Raw genomic sequence first — 25987 nt, 5'->3', positions numbered from 1 at the left:
CTGAGCCAAGTGCCCCACTGGATGCTACAAGAGTCAATTGACTCAGACTGCAATAATGACAGCAACAGGTTTAAGCAAGCCCATGGCACGAGCCTATGCCCGTTAACCCCACAGCGGCTCTGCAAAGCCTGCTTGGCCAGTTCACCTCCAGGGTTGGATACAGATGGGCAGCTTGGGGCGGCAGCCACCTGTCGCAGAAGGAAGCTGGCATAAAGTGCCCTGGGGCAGTCAGATGGCGCATGGGGATGGGACACGCACCCCAGAAGAGCGGTCATGCACTCCGATGCTCAAACGCTGCATCCCTGGTGCTCCCCAGCCATTCGGACGGCTGGGAAAGGAGCTCCGGAAGCACTCCGCAATTGGCTACCACTTCTGACATAGTAGCTTTTTGGAGCGGCACAGTGACGGCAGGGAACGAGGTGAGGGCGGGAGCAGGGCAGGCCCCAGATGTGCATGTCTGAATGCACCTTTCTGATCTGGATGTGACCTATTCTTGTGGCGACTTATACTTGCTGGCTGTATCCAGCCCAGGACTGTTACACTGATCCAACCTGCCCTTCGTGAAGAATGTTAAGGTAGCTTCCACACGCTTTAGCAATAATGTGCTTTAGTGAACATTTACAGTTGGCTTTTCTCATTTCAAACATGGAATTCCTGTTGCAAGCCATCGTGCATTGCCAGCGTATCATCCAGCAATGAGACAGCGGCCTCGCAGCTCACAAGATCGAATGCAGTCATACTGCAAGGAAGAAACGTTCCTGCAAGGCTAGTAACCCAAAACTCCTCTAGGAGCTGGGAAGGCACATCAGTATTCGGCAAAACTACCCACAAACATCCCCGCTACCATTCAGTGTGCTTACAGTCGGCTTCATGCCCAAATCTGAAGAGGCATCCACTTCCTTTTTTAAAAAGGAGAGAGGGGGAGAGAAATCTTTTCTTCATGTACCGCTGAAATCCCTGCAAAGAAAAGTATGCAGAATGCAGTTTGGGTATGATTCAGTTATTATTTGGTTGTATGCAGGGGGCAAAACCTTTTTTGGGCTGCAGCAGAATCACTTTCATGTGAAAAGAAACACAACATAAAAAAACAAAAACCAACCTCTTTTTTTTTTTAAAATGTACACAGGCCATTAAAAAACCCTTAGATGTCACTTGTTCATTAAAAAAAAAAGTAAAGGCAATCAGCTGCTCAATGAATTTGCTACAGAGCTCCAAAAACAGGACCTCAAAAAATAGTAGTTTATCCTACCTGGAAGGCTTGATGTAAATATAAGTGCATATTAAGAGCTCTCAGAGATCTAGGTAGAAATTCTCAGGTCCAGATCTCTGGAGCAGGCTTTCTGGACTGGACAGAACTAGGCTGGAGGACGGGCCCCTCCCACAGAACCAAAAGCCACCAGCCGTTTCTCCTCAAACAGCATCAATTAAATCAACAGAACTAAACCCCAGTGTAAGTGGCTGGGGGAGTCCAACATGTAACATTTCAGCTCTTGGTAGGCCGAAAAGGGAACTGCTGGGACTGATACTGAGGAATACGAAGAGCCCTCGTCTTCCCCTGCCACGCTTATCTGTTCTAGAGGGAGCCGAGTGTTCTCCGCACTCTGCAGGATGGAGTCCTTAGAAGTGACTTCCAGGCATGGAGTTCTAGCAGGAGCTCCTTTGAATATTAGGCCACACACCCCTGATGTAGCCAATCCTCCAAGAGCTTACAAAAAAGAGCCTCCTAAGCTCTTGGAGGATTGGCTACATCAGGGGTGTGTGGCCTACTATGCAAAGGAGTTTCTGCTACAATTCCACCCCTGGCTACTTCCCTTCCGCACTAGATCCCTCAACAGAAAAGAAAACAAGTCTCAAGTTCTTCCCTCTTGCATCCCAGTGTAAACCACTCCTCGGGGTCCAGGGCTGCTTCACAATGGACACACACAAACACAATCGTGTGTGAAACGGTCCAAATCGAGGAGCTGAAGAAAGAGCGCAGAGGAAGATTCTCAAAATCCACAGGGCTTCTTCATCCGAAGGTATCGCCTCCGTAAAAGCACACATCATTGCTCTTGACTGGTAAAGAAAGATTTCATCTCGCGGCAGACGGGATTCACGCAGAGCGGGCAGCTGAGGGTCAACTGCTTGGAGCAGATTTCGTTCGACTGCAGATGGGAACAGACTAAGTCTGCCAGTGCCTGAAAAAATGTTTTTTTTTAAAAAAAAATTGAAATTGTTAATGTCAAGCTTCCAAAGATCAGCAAAAGCAAGTAATGGCAAGTGAGGGCTAGTAAAAGAGAACAAAAAAATCACAAAACTTTGCACAGGACTTGAGAAATACTACTGCAGAGGGGCTGTGGCTTAGTGGAAGAACCTCTGCTTGGCATGAAGAGGCATGAGAGTCAGTCTGGTGTAGTGGTTAATTGCGTGGACTCTTATCTGGGAGAACTGGGTTTGATTCCCCACTCCTCCACTTGCACCAGCTGGAATGGCCTTGGGTCAGCCATAGCTTTCACAGGAGTTGTCCTTGAAAGGGCAGCTGATGTGAGAGTCCTCTCAGCCCCACCCACCTCACAGGGTGTCTGGTGTGGGGGAGGAAGATAAAGGAGATTGTGACCTGCTCTGAGACTCTGAAATTCAAAGTGGGGGTGGGGGGGTGGGATATAAATCCAATATCATCATCGTCATCATCATGCAGAAGGTCCCAGGTTCGGTCCCTGGCATCTCCAGTTAAAAAGGGTCAGGAAGTGTTCCTTCACTGCACAATCCATTCACATGTATTTCTGGTGCAGATTTCTGCTTTTTAAAATCCAAAACACTTGGTCGACTATAAACTGATGGGATCATTACCGGAATCAAGATTTGATTGTGTGTAGTATTTCATACCAAACAGCTAACAACCCCAGATGTGGACTGCTCATTGTAATTACCTTGGCAAACAGAGGACTTCCGTTGAGAGATTCTGCTCTTCTGATGTTTTCAATCCCACACTGGGAAAGGAGAACGAAGGGTTAAAGCATGGTACCACTATACTATGGATAGTTCAATGATCCGGATTGCTAACGCTGGGCTTGAACATACATCATCGAAATAGTGAGATATCAATTTTCCTGTCCTGATCCTATGCTACGGTGGTAATATCCATATCAAGAATAAGCATACAAAATAAAAAAAATAATCATTTTCTTGTTTTTTCTTCACTGAAATTTTTCTTGGATTGAATTCTATGGCAAACATTAACACTAATTATTAACCACCTTTCCCCATCAATCTACTACAACATTCATCCACATTTTACAACGGAAAACATTCGTCAATCAATCCAAAATAAAAGCTTGTGCTGCAAAGTCACAGGTATAGAAAATGGAGTTACAGAAGTAAAATGTACCAAAGGAGACATGCCTGTCAATGTAAAGTGGTAATCTCCTTATTCTGATGAGATGAAAGCTTGCCTGAGTAGTATACAAGACAGCCAGTTTGGTGTAGTGGTTAAGTGCTTGGACTTTTATCTGAGAGAGCCGGGTTTGATTCCCCACTCTTCCACTTGTAGCTGCTGGAATGGCCTTGAGTTAGTCATAGCTCTCGTAGGAGTTGTCCTTGAAAGGGCAGTTTGGTGTAGTGGTTAAGTGTGCGGACTCTTATCTGGGAGAACCGGGTTTGATTCCCCACTCTCCACTTGCACCTGCTGGAATGGCCTTGGGTCAGCCATAGCTCTGGCAGAGGTTGTCCTTGAAAGGGCAGTTTGGTGTAGTGGTTAAGTGTGCGGACTCTGAAAGAACCGGGTTTGATTCCCCACTCCTCCACTTGCAGCTGCTGGAATGGCCTTGAGTTAGTCATAGCTTTCATAGGAGTTGTCCTTGAAAGGGCAGCTTCTGGGAGAGCTCTTTCAGCCCCACCTACCTCATAGGGAGTCTGTTGTGGGGGAAGAAGATATAGGAGATTGTAAGCTGCTCTGAGTTTCTAATTCAGAGAGAAGGGTGGGGTATAAATGTGCAGTCTTCTTCTTTTACACCAGGGACTATAAATTGTCTAATGAGGTGCACGCTAATTAAGTTGCTTTGGAGGAGTATGTTAAGTACTAGGAGTTCCCTGATGAGATGCAAGCTAGCCTGGAGATTCTGATAAAGTACACTGAATATTACAAATAGTCTACTGAACTTTTCAGGTCCTCTGTATGGAGACATTACTAGATTGACAAAGGACCTCTTCCCTTTTCTCAAAGCACTGGCAACAATTGTTTCTACTCCCAACCCTGCCACTCACGTTTCTGCATAATAATCAAGCACTTGAATTTTTTCACTACGGCCAATAATATATGCACCCACAATCCACTCTGCATATTTACCAGCAGCACCTTAACATGCATGCAGCCTGATCCAAAACAGGCTTAGGTGACCTTGGGCCAATCCCACACTCTCAGCCTAACCAACCACACAGGGTTGTTGTGAAGATAAAAGGCAGGAGAGGAGAAGAATGCCAGTCGCTTTGGGCCCCCGTTCGGGAGAAAGGCAGGGATACAAATAAATGTGCAGAAGAAAAAAATCATCCAGTTGAAAAGGGCTTGCTTCCCACAACACATGCTAGGAACTGCAACTACAGACCTTCCATCATCAGATCCTGGGGTCAGAACTGCTACTGGGTAGAAACAGCAAATGGTCTTGGCAGCTGTACCCAATATATGCCAGGGCTTTTTTTTGTAGCAGGAACTCCTTTGCATATTAGGCCACACCCACTGATGTAGTCAATCCTCCTGGAGCTTACCGTACACCCTGCACTAAGAGCTCTATAAGCTCGTGGAGGATTGGCTACATCAGGGAGGTGTGGCCTAATAGGCAAAGAAGTTCCTGCTACAAAAAAAAAGCCTTGGTTTTGCTGTAGATGCTGGGCCACTTCTCAGCAGCAGAGCCTTTGCTTTGAATGTAGAAGGCCCCATGCTGAATCCCCAGCCTCTCCAGTTGAAATGATCAGGTAAGGAGGTGGTGTGAAGGACCTCTGGCCAAGACCCTGGAGAGCAGGCCCACAGCCAGGATTTTTTCAGTTGGGGGCATTGGGGAAATTGCAGGGGGGGGGGGGCTGACAAAATTAAAAAGTCCTTCCAGCGCCTCTGTGCCACTCCCTTGCCTCATTGCCCTTTCTTCCCCCTCCAAAGACTTCGTTCGATTTCCCACTAGCGTTGCTCCACCCTGAGTCTTATGTTTCCCCCCAGCTCAAGATAAGAGTCCACACACTTAATCATTATACCAAACTAATAGAAATAAAGTGCACAATTGTATCATCCTGAAACCACTGCCCGCCCACCCAAGTCCGTGGAAAAATTGTCTTTCTCAAAACCGGTCCCTGGTGCCAAAAAGGTTGGGGACCTCTGTGCTAGAGAGCCATCACTGATCAGACCAGACGATCTTGACCTATCAATAATCTGTTTCCAAATGTGGCAGCTTTGCTCAGGACAGGACCATGGTTCAGTGACTGCACATCTACTTCTCATACAAAGTTCAAGTCTGATCCTTGTCGTCTCCACTTGAAAGGACCAGGTAGTACCGGATATGAAAGACCTCAGCCTGAGACCCTGGAGAGCTGCTGGCACTCAAAATAGACAAGACCAACCTGCAGAAATCAACAGTCTGACTCAGCACAAGGCAATTTCATGAGTTTTTACCTCCGTGGCTAACTTCTGAGAGTACTCAATGTCCAGTTCATAGAGGGTTTCGATGTGGTCGCTGGTAAATGCTATCGGAACCAACAAAATATTCCTCTTCCCCCTTTGGCAGAGCCCTTTGATGGTCTCATCTGTCTGAGGACCCAGCCATGGCATAGGACCCACCTAGGACAAAGAAGCAAGACAGCAAGCATTTTTGGGGGTAGAGCGTGCTATGAAGTCACATGGGGTTTTCAAGCAAAAACTTTAATTGCAAAAAAATGGAAGGAAGAACGCATACCTACACTCAACAATTGGTATGACAAAATTTGGGAACGTTTTACTTATAGTAAAATTGCCTTTGGTTGTTATAACACCTCTTCTTTGTCATCTTATGAGAAAAAAAATTGTAATCCATCCCTTGGTTCCCATTAGTTACCTTTTTAACTCAACAGGCGATTATACCAAGTAATCTTATGTACCGATCATTAATATACTTTTAGGAAATAAGTATCTTTTTAGTTACTTTACTATTTTCCAGGTAGATTTTAAGCTAAGTTAAGCAATTCATAATTATTTCCACCCTATTGTTTACACAAAATACTGCAAATTTTAATGGTTAAATCCTATACCTTAGACATGCATACCTGTTACTATAACAAATCCTCTGTCACTTTCAAGGTTTAAAGGACCGTTGTATCATGGTTAAAGTTCAATAAAAATGTTAATTGGAAAAAAGGAAAAAGACATTCAGAGGTGGCTTGCCTGAACTTCCTTGGTGGTCTCCCATCCAAATACTAACCAGGTCAGCCCCTGCTTAGCTTCCAAGATCAGGTGACGTTGGGCTAGCCTCAGGCATCCAGGACAGGGCTCAGGGGGTGTGGCCTAATATGCAAATGAACTCCTACTGTGTGAAACAATGGTGACACCAATGGGTGTGGCCTCATATGCAAATGAGTTCCTGCTGGGCTTTTTCTACAAAAAAAAGCCCCGGCACCAGCCCTCCTGAAATTAACACAGACGGTACACCAAACAGCTCCTATTCCAACTACAGGCAGTTAAGCATCATAGGACAAATGTGCCCTTCCGACAGGAAGTCAGTGCATCAGGAATTAGGATTAGAATATAGTCCAGGGGTGGCCAAACTGTGGCTCTCAAAGTCCCCACCACCCCATCAGCCAGCTTGGAAAAGGCATTTCTCTTTAAGTCACTTCTCCAAGCTGAGCCAGCCAGCAGCTTGGAGAATGCATTTAAAGTTAAAGTTGTTTTCTTTCCAACTCTCCCTCCCTCCTCCATCCATCCTACTTCCTTCCTCTCTCCCAGCTCTCAAATATCTGATGTTCACGTCTTGTGGCTCTTGAACATCTGATATTTATTCTATGTGGCTCTTACGTTAAGCAAGTTTGGCCACCCCTGGTATAGCCTTCTTCCTAAGGTGCCACGTTTCCTCCTGCAGAGTGCTTTGGACACAAGCAAGCATCCCCCCACCAGCATCACAAAATGGTATTGTCCAGCAGAAGTCCCTTGACTTTTCTGAATGTTTCACTTGACCCGTAGAACTGCAAGGCATCCAGGCAGGGACCACTGAATTTCCTTACAACATACAGCACCGAGCACACGTTAATAACAGCAGCAGAGACGATCAATCAGCCATCAAGCGTAGAATGTTTTTGATTTAGAGAGCTGTAGAAGCTCCCATCTATTCCATACCTTGGATTGCCACACCAGCCTGTAAGGGTTGGAGTAGTTGAGTTTCTCCATAACCCTCTGGACAGTAGCTCCCACCTCTTGGGGATATGGATCACCTCGATTAACTACCTGTGACATGACAATGAAAAGCTTCAGCTCTTAAACACATTCCTTTGACATTAAAGCACATGCCGGAAATATTTCAGACTCTACCACATGCTCAGGGTCTGGCAAACTGTGGGCTGTGGCTTCCTTGACTGAGTCCATCCATCTCCTGTCGGATCTCTTTCCTCTTTTCCTACCATTAGTGCTTTTCCAGCGACTCTTTCTCTTCTCAGGATGTGACTGATGAATGATAGCCTCAATTCAGCCATTTTTGCTTCTAAGCAGAGTTCAGGCTTGATTCAATCTAGAACTCACTGACTTGTCTTTTCAGTAGTCCATGCCAGGGGTGGAATTCTAGCAGGAGCTCCTTTGCATATTAGGCCACACCCCCTGATGTAGCCAATCCTCCAAGAGCTTACAAAAAAGAGCCTTGGAAGCTCTTGGTGGACTGGCTACATCAGGGGGTGTGGCCTAATATGCAAAGGAGCTCCTGCTAGAATTCCACCCCTGGTCCATGATATCGATAACATTCTCCTTCAACACCGCATTTCGAACTAATCTACTTTCTTCCTGTCAGCTTTCTTCATTTTTCAACGTTCACACCCCTATACAGAGGAATCAAAATTTGTTTTTTTTTTTAAAAGGTACCCAAATCCAAAGTTATACTTTAAGCCAAAGTGTTCTTTATTGGGAGAGGGAGAATTAAAAATCACTGTGAACTATCCTTCAACTGAAGCAATATGCCTGAACCTCAAGATCCTTATCAGATGTGCTGTAGCAACATTTGAACCACTTGTTTTGCTACTGCTGACCACGAGATGGCACCACATACCCAAGAAAAGCAAAATCTTTGCTCTAGTTGAGATGCGGGCTGGAAAGGTGAAAAGGAACAAAAAACCAGTTTTCTGATCCCACAGTTACTACTGGCATCAACATAACAAAACTAAGAACATTATTTATTTCCTCTAATCCTTCTACTCCTCCATAGTACAAACAACTGAGAGGACAGAAACAGATCCACCAATTATGCCAACAAGATCGATCCAGGTGGGTAGCCACGTTGGTCTGAAGCAACAAAACACACTCTGGGTCCAGTAGCAGCTTTGAGACCAACCAAGGCTCTTTTTGAGCAGGAATGCAGTTCCGGCTGGCTTGGCATCAGGGGGTGTGGCCTAATATGCAAATGTGTTCCTGCTTGGCTTTTTGCACACAAAAAGCCCTGCACAAAGCAATGGTGATGTTAGGGGGTGTGACCTAATATGCAAATGAGTTCCTGTTAGGCTTCTTCTACCAAAAAAGCCCTGAGACCAACGAAGCTTTATTCAAGGTATAAGCTTTCATGTGGTACACACATACGCTTATACCTTGAATAAAATCTTGTTGGTCTTAAAGCTGCTACTGGAATCTTACTTTATTCTATACCAACAAGATGAAGCCCACAAGCAAAAAAGGAAAACTGAAACTTTTTCTTTCTCTTTTAACAACTGCAGTGCACCCTAAACATGGAAATGCATCCTTCTCTTGCATTTGAGAATTGTGTCCTCAATATCTGAATAGTTTCCCAGCATTTGCTTAGACAGCATACAGGAATTGCAATACTTTTGATAGTTTCCATAATCCTACGTAAAAGGCTTTATGTTACATAGGTTTTAGTAATAATATTGGAGGATTAAATATACAAATACCTTGTCATAAACATGTTATTTACCACTGTAAAAGAAAATGTTCCATAATCCTCTCCCCCCCCCTCCATTTTTCCAGGAAAAAGTGACTTTGGGAGGAAAAGCCCCCCCCTCCCGTTTCAGTTTTTTCCCGGGCCTTCCTATCGCTCCACCACATCAGCCTTTTTGCCTGGTGAATGACCAACTGAGGAACGGGTCCAAGTTGTGCAGTGCCTCCCCCCACCCAAAACAAATCAACGAAGCTGAAAAAAAGAATAAGGCCCTTCTTGAGGGAGAGGTTCAATCCCTTCCCGAATGGCTTTTTGCTACTCACAGACATAGGTAGGGAGTGAGCGGAGAAAAGTATGACAACGTCTTTCCTCTTTTCGGGTGGAAACAACTCCAGCTCCTTCTGGATGTGCTCTGCAAAACACTGGACACACAAATCAAAGGAAGTCACGTGTCGCAAGGTCAAGGCTGACTCCTCCAATCATGAGAACAATTGCTCAAACAGAATCCAGGAGCTGAATATCAAATTCTGTGATTTTCTTTGGCCATCTTACGTTTACAACATGGGCCTATTAGGCTCAGGGCCTGATGCCTTTAGTAGCCAATTTGGGAGCAGCCACAGCTCAGAGTTAGAGCCTTTGCTGTGCATGTGAAAAGTCCCAGGTTCAATCCTTGGCATCTCATGAGAACATAAGGGAAGCCATGTTGGATCAGGCCAGTGGCCCATCCAGTCCAAGACTCTGTGGCCCAAAACCCAGGTGCCATCAGGAGGCTCACCAGTGGGACCAGAAATCCAGAAGCCCTCCCACTGTTGCCCCCCAAGCACCAAGGATACAGAGCATCACTGCCACAGACAGACAGTTCCATCTATACCTTGTGCCTAATAGCCAATCGTGGACCAACAGCCAATCGTGGACCAATAGCCAATCCAGTCCTCTCTTGAAGCTATCTATGCTTGTAGCTGTCACCATTTCCTGCGACAGTGAATTCCACGTGTTAAAGATTCTCCAGCTAAAAGGATCCCTCTACTTTGTGAGCTACTGGCATTAAAATTATTGCGTAAATTAGTTTGCTCTCAGGCCATTTTTCCTGAGCTAAAACAAAAATGTGTAAGCCGGAGGCTAAAAAACTGTGCGCTAACTCATACTAACTCAGCTAAGAAGGAACACTGTCAGGTAGTAGGTGATGTGAGACCCCAAAGAGCTACTGCCGTCTGCACAGACAATGCTGTCCTTGATGGAGCAAAACTAAGTTTATCATTAATGCCTGGTGACATTTAAATTCGGAGAGGAAAGAACAAGTTGTTAGATAGAGTTTCTTGGGGTTGAGAGTAGAGTTTTAATGCACTGCATTCCTGCTTTTAATGCTCTGCAGTACTGCCTTGAGCCGTTGTGAGTGCTGGTTTAGAGATTGTGGTAGAGACCTAGTGTCCTTTTTGGAATATATTAAGATTGCTTCAAAGAGTTCATGGCAGTTGAAATATTGTATTGCTTGAAGAATTGTTTGGAAACTCAACTACTGAAGTATTTTTCACAATTGGAATATCCCTTGCTTGAGGAAAGCTTTGAAACAGGCATGTCAAGTCGACTCCCTGTAAGGATTATATTTTTATGTGCGGCTACACCAAGTTTAAAAGGCAGTCCCCTGTGCAAGCACCAGTCGCTTCCGACTCTCAGGTGATGTCGAATCACAATGTTTTCGCAGCAGACTTTTTACGAGGTGGTTTGCCACTACCTTCCCCAGTCATCTACACGATGAGCTCTGTTCACGACCTGAGTTTGATCCCGGTGGAAGCTGGGTTCAGGTAGCCAGCTCAAAGTTGAGTCAGCCTTCCATCCTTCCGACGTTGGTAAAATGAGTACCCAGCTTGCTGGGGGGAAAGTGTAGATGACTGGGGAAGGCAATGGCAAACCACCCCATAAAAAAAGTCTGCCATGAAAACGTCGTGATGTGACGTCACCCCAGAGTTGGAAATGACTGGTACTTGCACAAGGGACTATCTTTACATCAAGTTTAAGAAGATATATCCTTACATGGAACTTTGTCAGTAGTATAAAATGGAAGAAGATGATGATGATATTGGATTTATATCCCGCCCTCCACTCCGAAGAGTCTCAGAGCGGCTCACAATCTCCTTTACCTTCCTCCCCCGCAACAGACACCCTGTGAGGTGGGTGGGGCTGGAGAGGGCTCTCACAGCAGCTGCCCTTTCAAGGACAACCTCTGCCAGAGCTATGGCTGACCCAAGGCCATGCTAGCAGGTGCAAGTGGAGGAGTGGGGAATCAAACCCGGTTCTCCCAGATAAGAGTCCACACACTTAAGCACTACACCAAACTGGCTCTCCAGAGATTCTCTCATGTGTAACTAATGGCATACACACCCTATTAATGTTCTTTTGGAATTTGTGATAATATTGTCTTTGCCTTTAATACAACTGAATTTTGTAAACTGTTAGTAATTTCTGTCACTAGAACCTATTGGTTGTGTTAGTCAGTCTCAGAATAAGGCAGCTCTGGGTGTTTTGCACTGTTAATCGTCACTCCCCTAGCTTTGCTCCCCACTGCAAGAGTGCCATACCTGAATCAGAAGGGGATGCGTCGGCCACCGATCTATGGTGCTCCACTTCATCTTTGGCTTTGCCCCTTTGGTGTTATAGTGGCGATAGATGGCATTTAAACTGCTCCCTGAAAGGCAAAACAAATCACGAACATTGGCAGGAAGGGTGACCCACAGGGGTTTCAGCACACCAAATCTACTACTTATCAAACAGGGAACATACATGAAGCACACAGATCTTACATGTTTAATGACAATATATCTGATTCTTGTGACAAGCAAGCTCTCCTTGGGAGCTTCCCTGGGTGTCTCTGCTGGAGAAGAGAAGATGATGATATTGGATTTATATCCCGCCTACCCTTCACTCTGAATCTCAGAGTGGCTCACTATCTCCTTTATCTTCCTCTCCCATAACAGACACCCTGTGAGGTAGGTGAGGGCTGAGAGCGCTCTCCCAGAAGCTGCCCTTTCAAGGACAACCTCTGCCAGAGCTATAGCTGACCCAAGGCCATTCCAGCAGCTGCAAGTGGAGAAATCGGGAATCATACCCGGTTTTCCCAGATAAGAGTCTGCGCATTTACCCACTGCACCTAACTGGCTCCCTGCTGTAGCAGGTGAATATTAGATTCTTAAAATACCACTTCCACCAACAGCAGAACGCAATTTCAAGAAGAATTAGTTTAAATGCTACTATAAGATACACTCCACTTCCCTAATTGTGCTCTCTGGGCCCCTACTTTTAGAGGTCAGGAGGGTGGCGACTATAGACAGGGCATTTCCTGTAGTGGCACCTTGCCTCGGGAATACCCCCCTCTCTGAGGCTTGACTTATGCATACCTTCCTGATTCTGTTCCTGCATATAAACTACCCAAGTCCTTAAAAGAGCTCCCTCCCCACCCTAGGCAACTGCAGGAGTTCAGCCATTCAACAGGGTTGCAATCTGGGCAAAGCCATTACAGACTTAGCTTGCACACCAAACACCTGTTGTCCCTGAGGATTCTGTGCCATCATGCTAGAAAGTGCACATCACTGCTTTGCATGGATTGCAGCACAACTGACACGAGACCCTGAGTCTGTTCAGAGTTGCTCAGGGAAGCTCTTCCACCTTGCCAGCCTGGCTCTGCAACATGATCGCCTCCTGCCCTGCCAACCCAAGCAGCACCACACACATAAATCTATCACTTCGACTTCAGGTGTCCAAATGTACCCTTGGGAGAGATGGTGTCATGTTGCAGTTAGAGGGACAGCCCAGGACTGGAGAGACCTAGATCCACATCTCTATTCTGCTGTGGAAACTTGCTGGGTGACCTTAGGTCAGTCATTCTCACTCAGCCTAACCTACCTCACAGGGTTGTTGTGTGGATAAGAGAGGAGAAGGTGGTCTGACACCCTGAGCTCCTTGTAAGACAGGAAGGACAGAAGTCCGATTTAAGGCATTGTTCAGAATGCAAAGTAAACTAAAAAGGAGGGAGAAACGATGGGGTTTTAGCTAGATTGGAAGGGCCATGGCCTTGTGGTAGAGCAGGGGTGTCAAACATGCAGCCCAGAGGCCGAATCAGGCCCCCAAACAACTCGCTGTCATCTGCTTCCTTCTACCTCCCTCTTGCTTCCTTCTGCATCACAGCTTTCTTAGTTGCACAGGAGCTACAGAGCAAAGCCTCTGTTTTCTCCATTGGCTGAGGCTCCTCAGGGAAGAAAGGGGAAGGGATAGCTTGCTTCAAAGGAAACTCTGGCTCTTTCCTTCCCCAGAGGACCAAGAGGGGGAGATGACTCAGCCAATAGAAGGAAGAGAGGCTTGGCTCAATAGCTCTGCTGTGCAACTGAGCCTGGATTGCATGGGAGAAATAGAAAGAAAGGACCTTTAAGACCAACAGGTGCTGATATTTTAAGTATGTTTTTTTTTAAAGTTTTAAAAAAATCTTTGTGTTTGTGTCCTTTATAAAGTTTATACCTCTGTTACCTGTCATTATATTTTATGACACACATGGCCTGGCCCAGCAAGGTCTCATTTATGTCAGATCCGGCCCTCATAACAAATGAGTTCGACACCCCTGTGGTAGAGTACTTGCTTGGCATTCAGAAGGTCCCTGGTTCAATCCCTGGCATCTCCAGTCAAGAAGAGGTGATGTGAAAGGCCTCCATCTCAGACCCTGGGGAGCTGCTGCTACTCTGAGTAGACAATGCTGGCCTTGATGGCCCAAGGGCCTGATTCAGTATAAAGAAGCTTCACGTGAAATGAAATAACCTACAAGTCTGGCCCCCCTTCTCCCAATGCCAGACTGCACTTTCTCAACAGAGAGGTAAAATATGAGCCCTGCTGGGACAGACCAGTAGTCTATCTAGTCCAGCATCCTGCCTCACACAGTGGACAACCAGTTCCTCTGGACGGCCAACAACAGGGCATAGAGGCCAAGGCCTTCCCCTGATGTTGCCTCCTGGCACTGGGATTCAGAGGCTGACTGCCTCTGGATATGGAGGTTCCCTTCAGTCTCCATGGCTAGTAGCCATTGATAGACCTATCTTCTGGGCTTTTTTGTGGAAAAGGCCCAGCAGGAGCTCATTTGCATATTAGGCTACACCCTCTGAGACCACTATTGTTTCACACTGGGCCTTTTAGTATAAAAAGCCCAGCAGGAGCTCATTTGCATATTAGGCCACATCCCCTGGCACCACCATTGTTCCACACAGCTTTTTTTATAGAAAAGGCCCAGCAGCAGCGCATTTGCATATCAGGCCACACCCCCCGATTCCAAGCCAGCCGGAACTCTGTTTCTGTGTGTTCCTGCTAAAAAAATGCCCTGCTATCTTCCATGAATCGGTCTAATCCCCTTTTAAAGCATTCTATGCCTGTGGCCATCAATACATTTTCTGGCAGTAAATTTCACATTTTCATCACTCGCTGTGTAAAGGCATATTTCTTTTTGTCCATCCAGAGAACATACTTCTTACTTGCAATTATCTCACATATTCTAGGCCTCAGCTGCAATGTTTAAAGAGTAGTCTCAAAGCTAATGCCTACAAGAGATCAAGCTGAGCTTTGAAGGCTGGGAGCTGGACACTTCCTTCAAGTACACACTCACCTGTGGTCGAGCAGCTGAACTGTGGATACTGTGTGAAAGCGATGGCCCGTTCGATGCCCTCTTGCTCCATCAGCTCAATTGCTTCTTCTGTCAGAGGGTGGACATAACGGAAGCCGATATAGTATTTGTGGGGAGCTGGAAAGAGAAGGCATCAGGTGACTTTACTGCCTGGTTAACTGGGAAGAAATCTCTTATGTTCTTGAGCATTTCCTAAGTTTGGCACTCTGAACATAAGAGAAGCCATGTTGGATCAGGCCAATGGCCCATCCAGTCCAACACTCTGTGTCACACAGTGGCCAAAACCCCCAGGCTCCATCAGGAGATCCACCAGTGGGGCCAGGACACTAGAAGCTCTTTCACTGTTGCCCCCTCCCCGAAGCGCCAAGAATACAGAGCATCACTGCCCCAGACAAAAAGTTCCAACAAGTCCACTGATGGACCTCTGCTCCATATGTTAACAAGCCTGGCTCCCAGTTTTTGTGGGCTTAGGAGAACAATATAACTGCCCACACTCTTTTTGTCACTCCTCCACACTGGCGCCTCAATTCTGGCTCTTCCCTCTCTCTAACCACACCCCTTCCTTCTTGCCTTTCCCCTTCAGTTCCGTCTTTTCAACCTGGTTCAAAGGAAGGCAACGAAGACGATCGGGTGGGGAGGAAGGGAGGTCTGAAAAATATGTCCTAACCAATGTTTCCTCTAAGCTGTGGGGTCTTGTGAGCAAAAATTCTGCTTTGTGAGCTACTGGCATGAAAGTTGTGAGCTACTGCATAAATTAGTTTGCTCTAGGGTAATTTTTCCTGAGCTGAGACAAAAATGTGTGAGCAGGAGGCTAAAAATTTGTGAGCTAGCTCACACTAGCTCAGCTTCGAGGGAACACTGATCCTAACTGAAGAGGCTGAAAGAACAGGGAATTTTTTAAAATCACAATTTGTATTTATTCTTTCACAAATAACAAGTTAACTAAAAGGAACGATAACAGTAAAATTCCTAGCTACGTGTCAAGGAACAGGGAATGTTTCAGCTGCTACATATAAGATCCACACTATCTTCGAAAATTTTAAGTTCTAGTTCAGGAAGGAAATTCCAGACAACAAGAATTCTGGCATCTCATACTGCAGCTTTTTCCTGCTTCTTTAAGCACCAGCATGGTGTAGCGGTTAAAGTGTCAGCCTAGGATTTGGAAAATCCAGGTTCAAATCCCTACTTGTACCACCGAAGCTTTCTGGGTGATCCTGGGCCAGTCACATTCTCAGCCTAACCTACCTGACAGAGTTGTCGTGAGGGTAAAAGAGAAGTGAGGAGAATGATGTAAGCTGCTTTGGGCCTCAATGGGGCAAAAGGCAGATATACATACATAAAAACATATGTTTCTCTATGGAGCCAGGTCACGTAGGCACCTGTCCTGCTAAACCTTGAAGCACATGGTTTTTTAAAAAATTGGGGGGGGGGGGTTTGACTGTTTTACATGCCTGTTAAGACTTTATGCGACACTGCAATTATCAAATGACAAATGTGAATGCAGGTGCAATATCCCTGGGCCAAGGGAGGCCAGATTGAAGTCCACCCGGGATCGGGCCTTCTCCATAGTGGCTCCCCTACTGTGGAACCAACTCCCGGAGGAGGTACGGGCCCTGCGATGTTTAGACCAATTCCGCAGGGCCTGCAAGACCCACCTCTTTAAAATAGCCTTCACTTAATACCAAGCCAAGAAAGTCCTGCTGGATATGTTTTATGTTTTAGTCACTGGATTTTATGGAAGATCTTAACTATAGCACCATAATCTTAATCTTAATGTAAATTTTTAATGATTTTAAGGATGATTTTATAACTGAAATTGTAATTATTGTATATGGTTTTATTGTACACTGTATTTACGTGTTGTGAGCCGCCCTGAGCCTGCTTGCGGGGAGGGCGGGATACAAATATTATTATTATCAGATAATTTAGATAGCTGACCATTTGTGTTTGGGCCACTGGCCCCCCGGCAACACGAGCCTATTCACTAGCCAGGTTCACTGTGCTACCATCTGCGCTACTTCTTGGAAGATTCCATAAAACTCCCTATGCCAACAGACTGTGCACTTGTGCATGTCCAGAGATAGAACCTTTAGAACACGTGTTCCTAAACTGTACTTTTTACTCTGAACTGTGCTCCATACTCATTGACCCCTGTCTGAGTAAGCAAACAGTGAAGCCTGACAAATATAAAATTGTCTTCCTGTTGTCAACTCGGAACCAATTGGTAATTGAAACTGTCGCAAAATTTTTATATTTAGCAACTAAAAAAAGGTAAAGGTAAGTCCCCTGTGCAAGCACCAGTCATTTTCGACTCTGGAGTGATGTTGCTTTCACAACGTTTTCATGGCAGACTTTTTACGGGGTGGTTTGTACTAGAAGGCGCTTAATGTATTTGCAAACTGCCATTTGATGGAGGGACTGGTTCCTTGTCATGTTCGATATCATGCCAACAAAGGCTATTGTCTTGTATTGTCTGGGCCACTGGGAGGCAGCATTTCCCTTCTGATGCAGAAATGCAAGCCCCCCTCCTCCTCCCATTCCTACAGTACTCTGAAAGGTCAGGGAGAAGAGGAGGAGAAGGCCTGATAGAGCAGGGAAAATGGGTCGGCTCCCAGAAGAGGGCAAGAAAAACATGTGCCACAGCAAACGCTTCATAGCAAACAGAACGGTGTGGGGAGAAGAGCCCAAGGACGCGTTCGGAAGGGACAGGATACGTTCAGCATGAAAGTTCAGTGGGCTTTGGACTGGCATCTCTGTTGAGAGGCCCCCTGGAATTCCAAAGGAGAAAGGGCGGAAGGGGAATGCAATGTGAAATATTTATACCTTCAATTTTTCCCCCAAAAGGAAGCTAACACAGGTTACAATATTGTTTTCCACAGGGCTTTTTTTTTTGTAGAAAAATACCAGCAGGGACTCATTTGCATATTAAGCCACACCCCCTGACATCACCATTGTTTCACAGAGGGCTTTTTGTAGAAAATCCCAGCAGGGGCTCATTTGCATATTAGGCCACACCTCCTGATACCAACCAGCCGCAACTGTATTCCTAGCCCTGGTTTTCCACAACCAGCTGTCTGCGAGGTAGGCCAAGCGTGTACTATGTGCCCAAGATCCCCCAGCCGTTTTCAACGGAAGAGTCGAGATTCAGACCTGGGTCTCTGGTCTCACGCTGCCTCATATTTGTTGTTTATAAAAAAAAATACCGAAAAGGATCTGTGAATACGATCGTTTACAGAGCTAATCTACAGCTTTGTTGGAAAACTCGCTGGGTAAGTTTGGGCGAGTCACACTGTCTCCGCCTAACCAACTTTACAGGGCTATTGTGAGGATATGATATAGGAGAGAAGAGCCACATATGTTGTCCTGAGCTTCTTAGAGGCCAGCTAGGGTACACAGATATTGGTGCATGAGCCAGCTCACGTTCACATTACTCTCTGCAACAGGGGGAAATCACTAAGTATGCTTCACGCACACAATTTCCTTTATTGGCATTATAAAAGGTATTAGCATAGACAAAAGTAAGATAAAAAGAAATGCAGAAATGAAGCATGCACGTGTAAAAATGTATTTCCGTATTTCAATTCCACTCTAAAGTAAGTGATGAGTTAAATTATCATAAAATAGCTTAGTTTACCATGGTACTACGTGTAAGTGCAGCTGCTTGGAGGAACTAGTTTCAGTAATATTGTTGACAGTGTTATTTAACAGAAAAAGCCATTTGTGTGTATCAGGTAAAGCTGAAATACTACCAAGAACTGGTGATACAATGCTATGCTGTACATACATTGATGTATTAACAGCATTCTAATAGCACATGGGATGGCACCACTTGCACAGGGATGGTGGCTCAGTGGTAGAGCATCTGCTTGGTAAGCAGAAGGTCCCAGGTTCAATCCCCGGCATCTCCAACTGAAAAGGGTCCAGGCAAATAGGTGTGAAAAACCTCAGCTTGAGACCCTGGAGAGCCGCTGCCAGTCTGAGTAGACAATACTGACTTTGATGGACTGGGGGGTCTGATTCAGTATAAGGCAGCTTCATAGGTTCACAGGGACATAATCTATTGAGGAAAGGTGTGCCATTGGCTCTTCCCCTTAGGATCGCTGAGGGGAAGATCTTAAGCCTAACAAGTGAAAAGGTTCAATGTAGTGTTGAATTCTGAAGTTGGTAAAGGTAACTGGGAGGGTGACCCACAACAGGTAATATCCCATAGTTGAGGGGAGAGCAAGTCTTATTGGCTGCACTGCACAATTCAGCTAGTGACCCACAATAGGTAATATCCCATAGTTGAGGGGAGAGCAAGTCTTATTGGCTGCACTGACTGACTGCACAATTCAGCTAGTTCTACTTCTAACAATCTGTCCCTTATTATTCGCAGACAGGATACACAGATATTGGGGCATAATCCAGCTCACATTTACATTACTATCTGCAATAGGGGGAAATCACTAAGTATGTTTACCCCTCCCTCTGCAATAAATCCCATCAATTCTTTGGTTTACGCCTCTCTTTGTCACTAATTCTACTTCATGTAATAGCCAGGGTGGTTTAGCGGATAGGAGTGTCGGACTAGTATCTGAGAGACCCAGGTTCGAATCCTCCCCTTATGTCATGGAAGCTCACCGGATGATACACTTTCTCAGTCACATTCTCTCAATCTCACCTACCTTACAGAGCTGTTGTGAGGACAGAATGAAAGAGAGAAGAATGATACAAGCTGCTTTGGGTCCCCACTGGGGAGAAAGGCAGGATATAAATAAATAAATAAATAAATAAATAAATAAATAAATAAATAAATAAATAAATAAATAAATAAATAAATAAATGAAACATGATGGGCACATCTCTTTGTATGTGCTCCGTACACTCTTCAAGAAGGCCAAAATCGCCCTAATTTGAGTAGCCCAGGCAAGCCCAATTTTGTCAGATCATAGAAGCTAAGATGGGCTGACTCTAGCAAATGCTTGGAAGGGAGACCTCCTTGGAATACCAGGAACGGGAGACGGAGGCAGGCTGTATCAAGACACTGCATCAAGCCACTTCTCTGAATATCTTCCATGCCCCAGTAGGGGTAGCCAGAAGTCTTCCAGGCACGTGGACACACGCACACAAGAAGGCCAAAACCAACAAAAATGCCACAAAATTATTTCTAATAGATGCACACTTTTAGCATATCGGCTGAAAAGGAAAACTCAGACAAGCCATCGAGTCCAAACAGAATTCCAAGGGCGGCAAAACCACATCAGAGTCCCCAGCGCAATAACTGCTACAAATGCCATCGCTTGCCCACCTCTGTCTTGTATTTCCCTAATAAATTATAGGTATGCAGCCCGCGTAGCAGCAAACAGCGACAGTCCCGCCAATACAATAGGAGCAGGAGTTAACATGCAAAGGGTGTCCAAGCAGATAACACGACAGGCAACTTTTTCTTGGGAAACCAGACTGTGAAGGCAGAGGGAGTGACGAGGCCTGACGGGAGCAGATAACACTCCCCAAACGATTAACTTGATGCTCACGAGAACCCAGCCCTGGGTTTTTATTAAAGCTTCCAACTTGCACGCCACAGTAAGGGGCAACGGGTAAACCCATCCTTCGCCTCTGAAGTGCTCAGCTGTGACAGGCTTCGCTGAGAGACTGTGCCAAGCCAAGAGTATTTCTTTAAAGCCTGTTATTCTCCATCAAGGACTCGAGGTGAGTCGTCGAGACCCCAGACCAAAGAAGGACGTGGGCAAAGGCCAGGCTGCATTCACTTTTTTCCAGCTGCATTCAGCAGCTGCTTTGTTACTCAGTTCCCCTACCACCTCTACTCCCATCTCCCCATCGTCGCAGCAGAGGGGCCTAAGAGGTGGGTCACTAACAGGCAGCACTTGGGATTTTCACCTGGCAGATTCCAGTCAACTGGACCCAACGAGGCCTGCAAACAGGAGTCAAACACTGTTTGAATGCTCCACCTGGGTAAAACAAACCTCTTACAAGAGGTTCTAGCTCAGGGGTGACCAAACTGCAACTCAGGAGTCACATGTGGCTCTTTCATAAACATTTTGTGGCTCTCAAAGCCCCCACTGGCCCAACAACTGGCTTGGAGAAGGCGTTTAAAATTAAAGTTGCTTTCTTTCCACCTTTCTCTCTCTCTTCCCTTCCCCCCCATCTATTTGCTTTCCTCCCTCTCTTCCTCCCTGTCTTGAGGCTCTCGAACATGACATTTATTCTATGCGGCTCTTACATTAATCAAGTTCGGCCACCCCGTCCTAGTTTAACAGTTTGTCGTGTATTTATATTGGTTTCCAACCTCCAGCTGGCACCTGGGGATCTCCCACAATTACAGTTGATCTCCAGTCAACCAAGATCAATTTACCTGGAGAAAATGGCCGCTTTGGAGGGTGGCCTCTGTGGTATTGTGCCCTGCTGAGGCCCCTCCCCTCCTCAAACCCCGCCCTCCCCAGACTCCGCCCACAAAACCTTCAGGTATTTCCCAAACAAGAGCTGGCAACACTAATTTACCAAGAAGTCTAGACCACATATCTCCTCCATGTTTGCATCAGCTTAGATGCAAACCCCTATTCTAAGTAGAAAAGACAACCTCCCCAACACACACACACACAGTGAACTGCTGTCATTATCCAAACAACTTTTCTTATCTCCTGGCCTATATGCAGGGGAGGTGTTCTCCTAAGGCCTGGGTGGGACAAATGACGGTTTTTCCACTTAACAGCATGGCTGGGGGGGGGGGGGGAAGAGACACACCAAGAGAAGGAGGAACTTTAATAAAAAAACGCTCATTGGTTCGCTCTAAGGGCTGCTTTTTCAGCAGTGGTGCCACTACGGCACAAGGATCTGCACGGTGTTACTGAAGTTAATCTGTGGGCAACATTTTGTGGCTGGTTCTGCCTCCTGCAGCAGACATCTGTTGTTGCTTCCGCTGTATTATGTCACAACGCCAAATGAGTCTACAGGCTCAAAAACGTTGTGGGGGCCAATCACAATCGCACCACATTTCCTTCGAACAGAACATTCCAGTCACCTCAAAAACCAAGAACCCACAAGGGTTACAGCACATCAGATCTACCTCTTCTCAAGCAGTGAATGTTTATGGGGCATATAGATCTTCCAGATTCAGGGCCAGTATACCAGATGCTTGGAATAACAAATGGAGCTGACTGTTTCTATCAAGCTCTGCTCAGAAGCTTCCACAGTCCCTCCACTAGTCCCTGATGAAGGGCAGATGAACCTTTGGCTTGCTTCAGTAGGCAAGTTTTGCATTCATAAAATACCACTGCAACCAAAAGCACAAGATGACTCCAAGGACTAGTGAAAATACTACTGTAATCTATAATCTGCTTCCTAAATCCTGCACTCTATGACCCCACCATCAGAGGCCAGGGTGGTGGTGATGAGACACAGAGAAAAGAGACAGCTCACCTTTGGAATGCCCTCTTCCTTAAGAGTCAGTCTGGTGTAGTGGTCTAAGCGAGCAGACTATTATCTGGAAGAACCTGGTTTGATTCCCCACTCCTCTACTTGCAGCTGCTGGAATGGCCTTGGACTAGCCATAGTTCTCATAGGAGTTGTCCTTGAAAGGGCAGCTGCTGTAAGAACTCTCTCAGCCCCACCTACCTCACAGGGTGTCTGTTATGGCGGGGGGAAGATTGTGACAGGTTTGAGACTCCGAGATTCAGAGTATAGGGCGGGATATAAATCCAATACTATCTTCTTCGCCTTGTGCCTACTGTATTGTCTTTTAGATGCCAGGCTGAAACATTTTTTTTTTAAACACAGGATTTTAATAAGGGTTGTTTATATTTTAAACGGTTTTATGGCCTGCTTCTGGTCAGAGTTTTATGATGTTTTTATATCCCTGGCCTTGTTTGTTTTAATATTGCAAGTTATTATTTTACTCATAAACTGCCTTGAGCAAACATCTGGACAGACAGCATGACAATCTCCTAAATAAACAGTCATCCCTTCTGAGATAGATCAAGATGGGTAGCCATGTTAAGTCTGTCTGCAGTAGCAGAAAAGAGCAAGAATCCAGTAGCAGGGATGTCAAACTCATTTGTTATGAGGGCCAGATCTGATATAAAGGGACGGTGGCTCAGTGGTAGAGCATCTGCTTGGGAAGCAGAAGGTCCCAGGTTCAATCCCCAACATCTCCAAAAAAGAGTCCAGGCAAATAGGTGTGAAAAACCTAAGCCTGAGATCCTGGAGAGCCGCTGCCAGTCTGAGAAGACAATACTGACTTTGATGGACCAAAGGTCTGATTCAGTATAAGGCAGCTTCATATGTCCATATGTCCAAATGAGATCTTGTTGGGCCAGGCCATCTGTCATAAAATGTAATGCCAGTAGCTGAGATATAAACTTTATAAAGGACACAGACAAACACAATTAAAGATTTTTTTTAAAACTTAAAAATAAAACATGATTAAAACATTAGCACTAGTTAGTCTTAAAGGTGCTTTCTTTGTATCTTTCCCATGGGATCCAGAGAACCAGAAAAAGGAAGCTCTCTTTCCTTCCTTCCCCAGAGGACCAGGAAGAGGAGCCTTAGCCAGTAGACAGAAGAGAAGCTTGGCACAGTAGCTCTGTTGTAAGATTGAGAGAGCCTGGAAAAGCAAGCCCTCCCTCCCCAAGAGAGGAGCCTCAGCCAATAGAAGGAAGAAAAGCTTGGTTCAGTAGCTCTGCCTTGTGATTGAGCAGGTCTGGCAAAACAAGCTGTGATGCAGAAGGAAGCAAGGGGGGCAGGAAGGAAGCAGATGACAGCCAGTTGCTCAAGGGCCTGATAGGAACCCTCCGGGGGTCCAATTTGGTCCCCAGGCCACGTTTGACACCCTTGCTCTAGCACTTCAAAGTTTACTAAACTCACCCTCAGGGCAATTTTGTGAGGGTGACGGCTCAGAGAATATGCTTTCCATGCTGATGTTCCTGAATTCAGTCTCCAGCATCAATAGATCTCTGGTGCTGGGAAACTTTTTTCTGTCAAGACCCTGGACAGCAGCTGTTAGTCTAAACCAACAAAACTAGTCTGAACAGACCAACACCCTCAATACGTACAAGGCAGCTTTTTTTGAAGGAAGCTACTCCCGTTTTGCAGAAATAAAACCAAGGCCTCGAATAAGGCTGAGACATAAGGACGATGGATCGATCTGGACAACCAAGTTATTAATAAGGTTGCCAACTCCGGGCTGGAAAATCCTGGAGGCTTGGGGGCAATGTTCCCTCTAAGCTGTGGAACCTTGTGAGCAAAAATTCTACTTTGTGAGCTACTGGCATTAAAGTTGTGAGCTACTGCATAAATTAGTTTGCTCTGGGGCCATTTTTTTCCTGAGCTAAGACAAAAAATGAGTAAATCAGAGGCTAAAAAAACTGTGAGCTAGCTCACACTAACTCAGCTTAGAGGAAACGACGATGACGAAAACAACTGTAGATTTATACCTCACCCTTCTCTATGAATCAGAGACTCAGAGTGGCTTACAATCTCCTATATCTCCTCCCCCCACAACAGACACCTTGTGAGGTAGGTGGGGCTGGAGAGGGCTCTCACAGCAGCTGCCCTTTCAAGAACAACTCCTGCGAGAGCTATGGCTGACCCGAGGCCATTCCAGCAGCTGCCAAGTGGAGGAGTGGGGAATCAAATCCAGTTCTCCCAGATAAGAGTCCACACACTTAACCACTATACCAAATGCTGCTTGGGGGTAGAATCTGGAGAGAACAGAGATACAGTGGGTTATAATGCCATGGACACAATTCTTCAAAGTAGCCATTTCCTCCAGAACTGATCTCGGTAGGCTGGAGATCTGCTGTAATACCAGGGCATCTCCAGGCTCCACCTGGAAGTTGGCAACGCTAGTTATTAGCTTGCTCATTACAGTCATCACGATGTCTGTACCATGAGTGGATCCGGACAACTGTTTAACAGTGAAGGTTCTGCACCCAGTGAGACCTGAATTTACGTTTCCATAAGTTCAAATGTGGATCACTCCAGCTTTTGAGGCCGTTCGATGCTGACTCTGCTCCTAGTTTCCCTTTGGAATGAGCTGTTCCAAGTCACCCAAGTGTGCACTAAGATCATCCCAGTATTGCACAGAGATTGGAGTATCCAATTGCTAGGTTGTATCCTAGAACATCAGAGGCAAGCACACTGTACCTGACAAAGGAGCTACCATTAGCTGAGCTGTGTATACAGCCCTCAGTTTTTAAAAAGACGACCTTTTTTTTTTTGTTAAAAATCTTTGCTCACAAATCAGTTCCCCAAGGAAAGGGGTGGTTTCATCTGCTTATGTTTCACCAAGGAAGGGAGTCAGGTCAAGTTTTAACGGTTCACAGGATTCAACTCAGTTCATAATACCTTGAAGAAGAAGAAGGTATTGGATTTATATCCCGCCCTCCACTCCGAAGAGTTTCAGAGCGGCTCACAATCTCCTTTACCTTCCTCCCCCACAACAGACACCCTGTGAGGTGGGTGGGGGTGGAGAGGGCTCTCACAGCAGCTGCCCTTTCAAGGACAACCTCTGCCAGAGCTATGGCTGACCCAAGGCCATGCTAGCAGATGCAAGTGGAGGAGTGGGGAATCAAACCTGGTTCTCCCAGATAAGAGTCCGCACACTTAACCACTACACCAAACCGGCTCTCTCTGAAGAAGCAGCACACCAAGTAAGTATCTTGCTGCATTTACAGATAATAAAAACTGCTCCCCATCCTTTCTCCATTGGAGATCACAGCGGCCTACATGGTTCCCCCAGTTAAAAACAAGCAAAAAGCAGAGGTCCTAAATACCAGAGTGAGGAGCCATTTCGTCCAGCAGTTTCACCATGGCCTCTCCTTGCGTCGCTGTCCATTTCTTGATGGGTGATCCTCCTCCAATCTGTCTGTATTGTTCCTGGATTTTCGGAGTGCGCCGCTTCGCAATGAAGGGAGCGAGCTTACTGAAAACACATAAAGTTAGTACCAGCGCTACAGACTGTCATCAGTTCTTATTGGCTGTATATCAGGAGGTGTGGTCTAATATGCAAAGGACTTTCTGCTACAAAAAAAACCCTGGTGAAACCTAAGTTCAGGACTCACCATGGGGAGGGACGGTGGCTCAGTGATAAAGCATCTGCTTGGTAAGCAGAAGGTCCTAGGTTCAATCCCCGGCATCTCCAACTAAAAAGGGTCTAAACAAATAGGTGTGAAAAACCTCTGCTTGTGACCCTGGAGAGCTGCTGCCAGTCTGAGCAGACAATATTGACTTTGATGGACCGAGGGTCTGATTCATTATA

General features: G+C 45.8%; 1 protein-coding gene across 1 annotated transcript in view; it reads right to left on the bottom strand.

The window, feature by feature from the left end:
* Positions 1-984: 984 nt before the first annotated feature.
* FECH (ferrochelatase) overlaps positions 985-25987 on the bottom strand; it is a 31834-nt gene continuing 6831 nt past the window's right edge. The window contains exons 4-11 of the mRNA XM_060236128.1: positions 25503-25651; positions 14716-14850; positions 11657-11763; positions 9404-9502; positions 7325-7432; positions 5636-5800; positions 2910-2969; positions 985-2177 (exon numbers count right to left, since the gene is read on the bottom strand). Of these exons, the coding sequence (XP_060092111.1) occupies positions 2043-2177; positions 2910-2969; positions 5636-5800; positions 7325-7432; positions 9404-9502; positions 11657-11763; positions 14716-14850; positions 25503-25651 (958 nt within the window). The 3' untranslated portion in view covers positions 985-2042. The remainder of the gene's footprint in view (positions 2178-2909; positions 2970-5635; positions 5801-7324; positions 7433-9403; positions 9503-11656; positions 11764-14715; positions 14851-25502; positions 25652-25987) is intronic.

This window comes from Heteronotia binoei, chromosome 4, assembly GCF_032191835.1.
Source record: "Heteronotia binoei isolate CCM8104 ecotype False Entrance Well chromosome 4, APGP_CSIRO_Hbin_v1, whole genome shotgun sequence".
In the NCBI taxonomy this organism is placed as follows: Eukaryota; Metazoa; Chordata; class Lepidosauria; order Squamata; family Gekkonidae; genus Heteronotia; species Heteronotia binoei.
The sequence above is the reverse complement of the archived record's forward strand: the minus strand, read 5'-3'. Positions and strand labels throughout refer to the sequence as shown.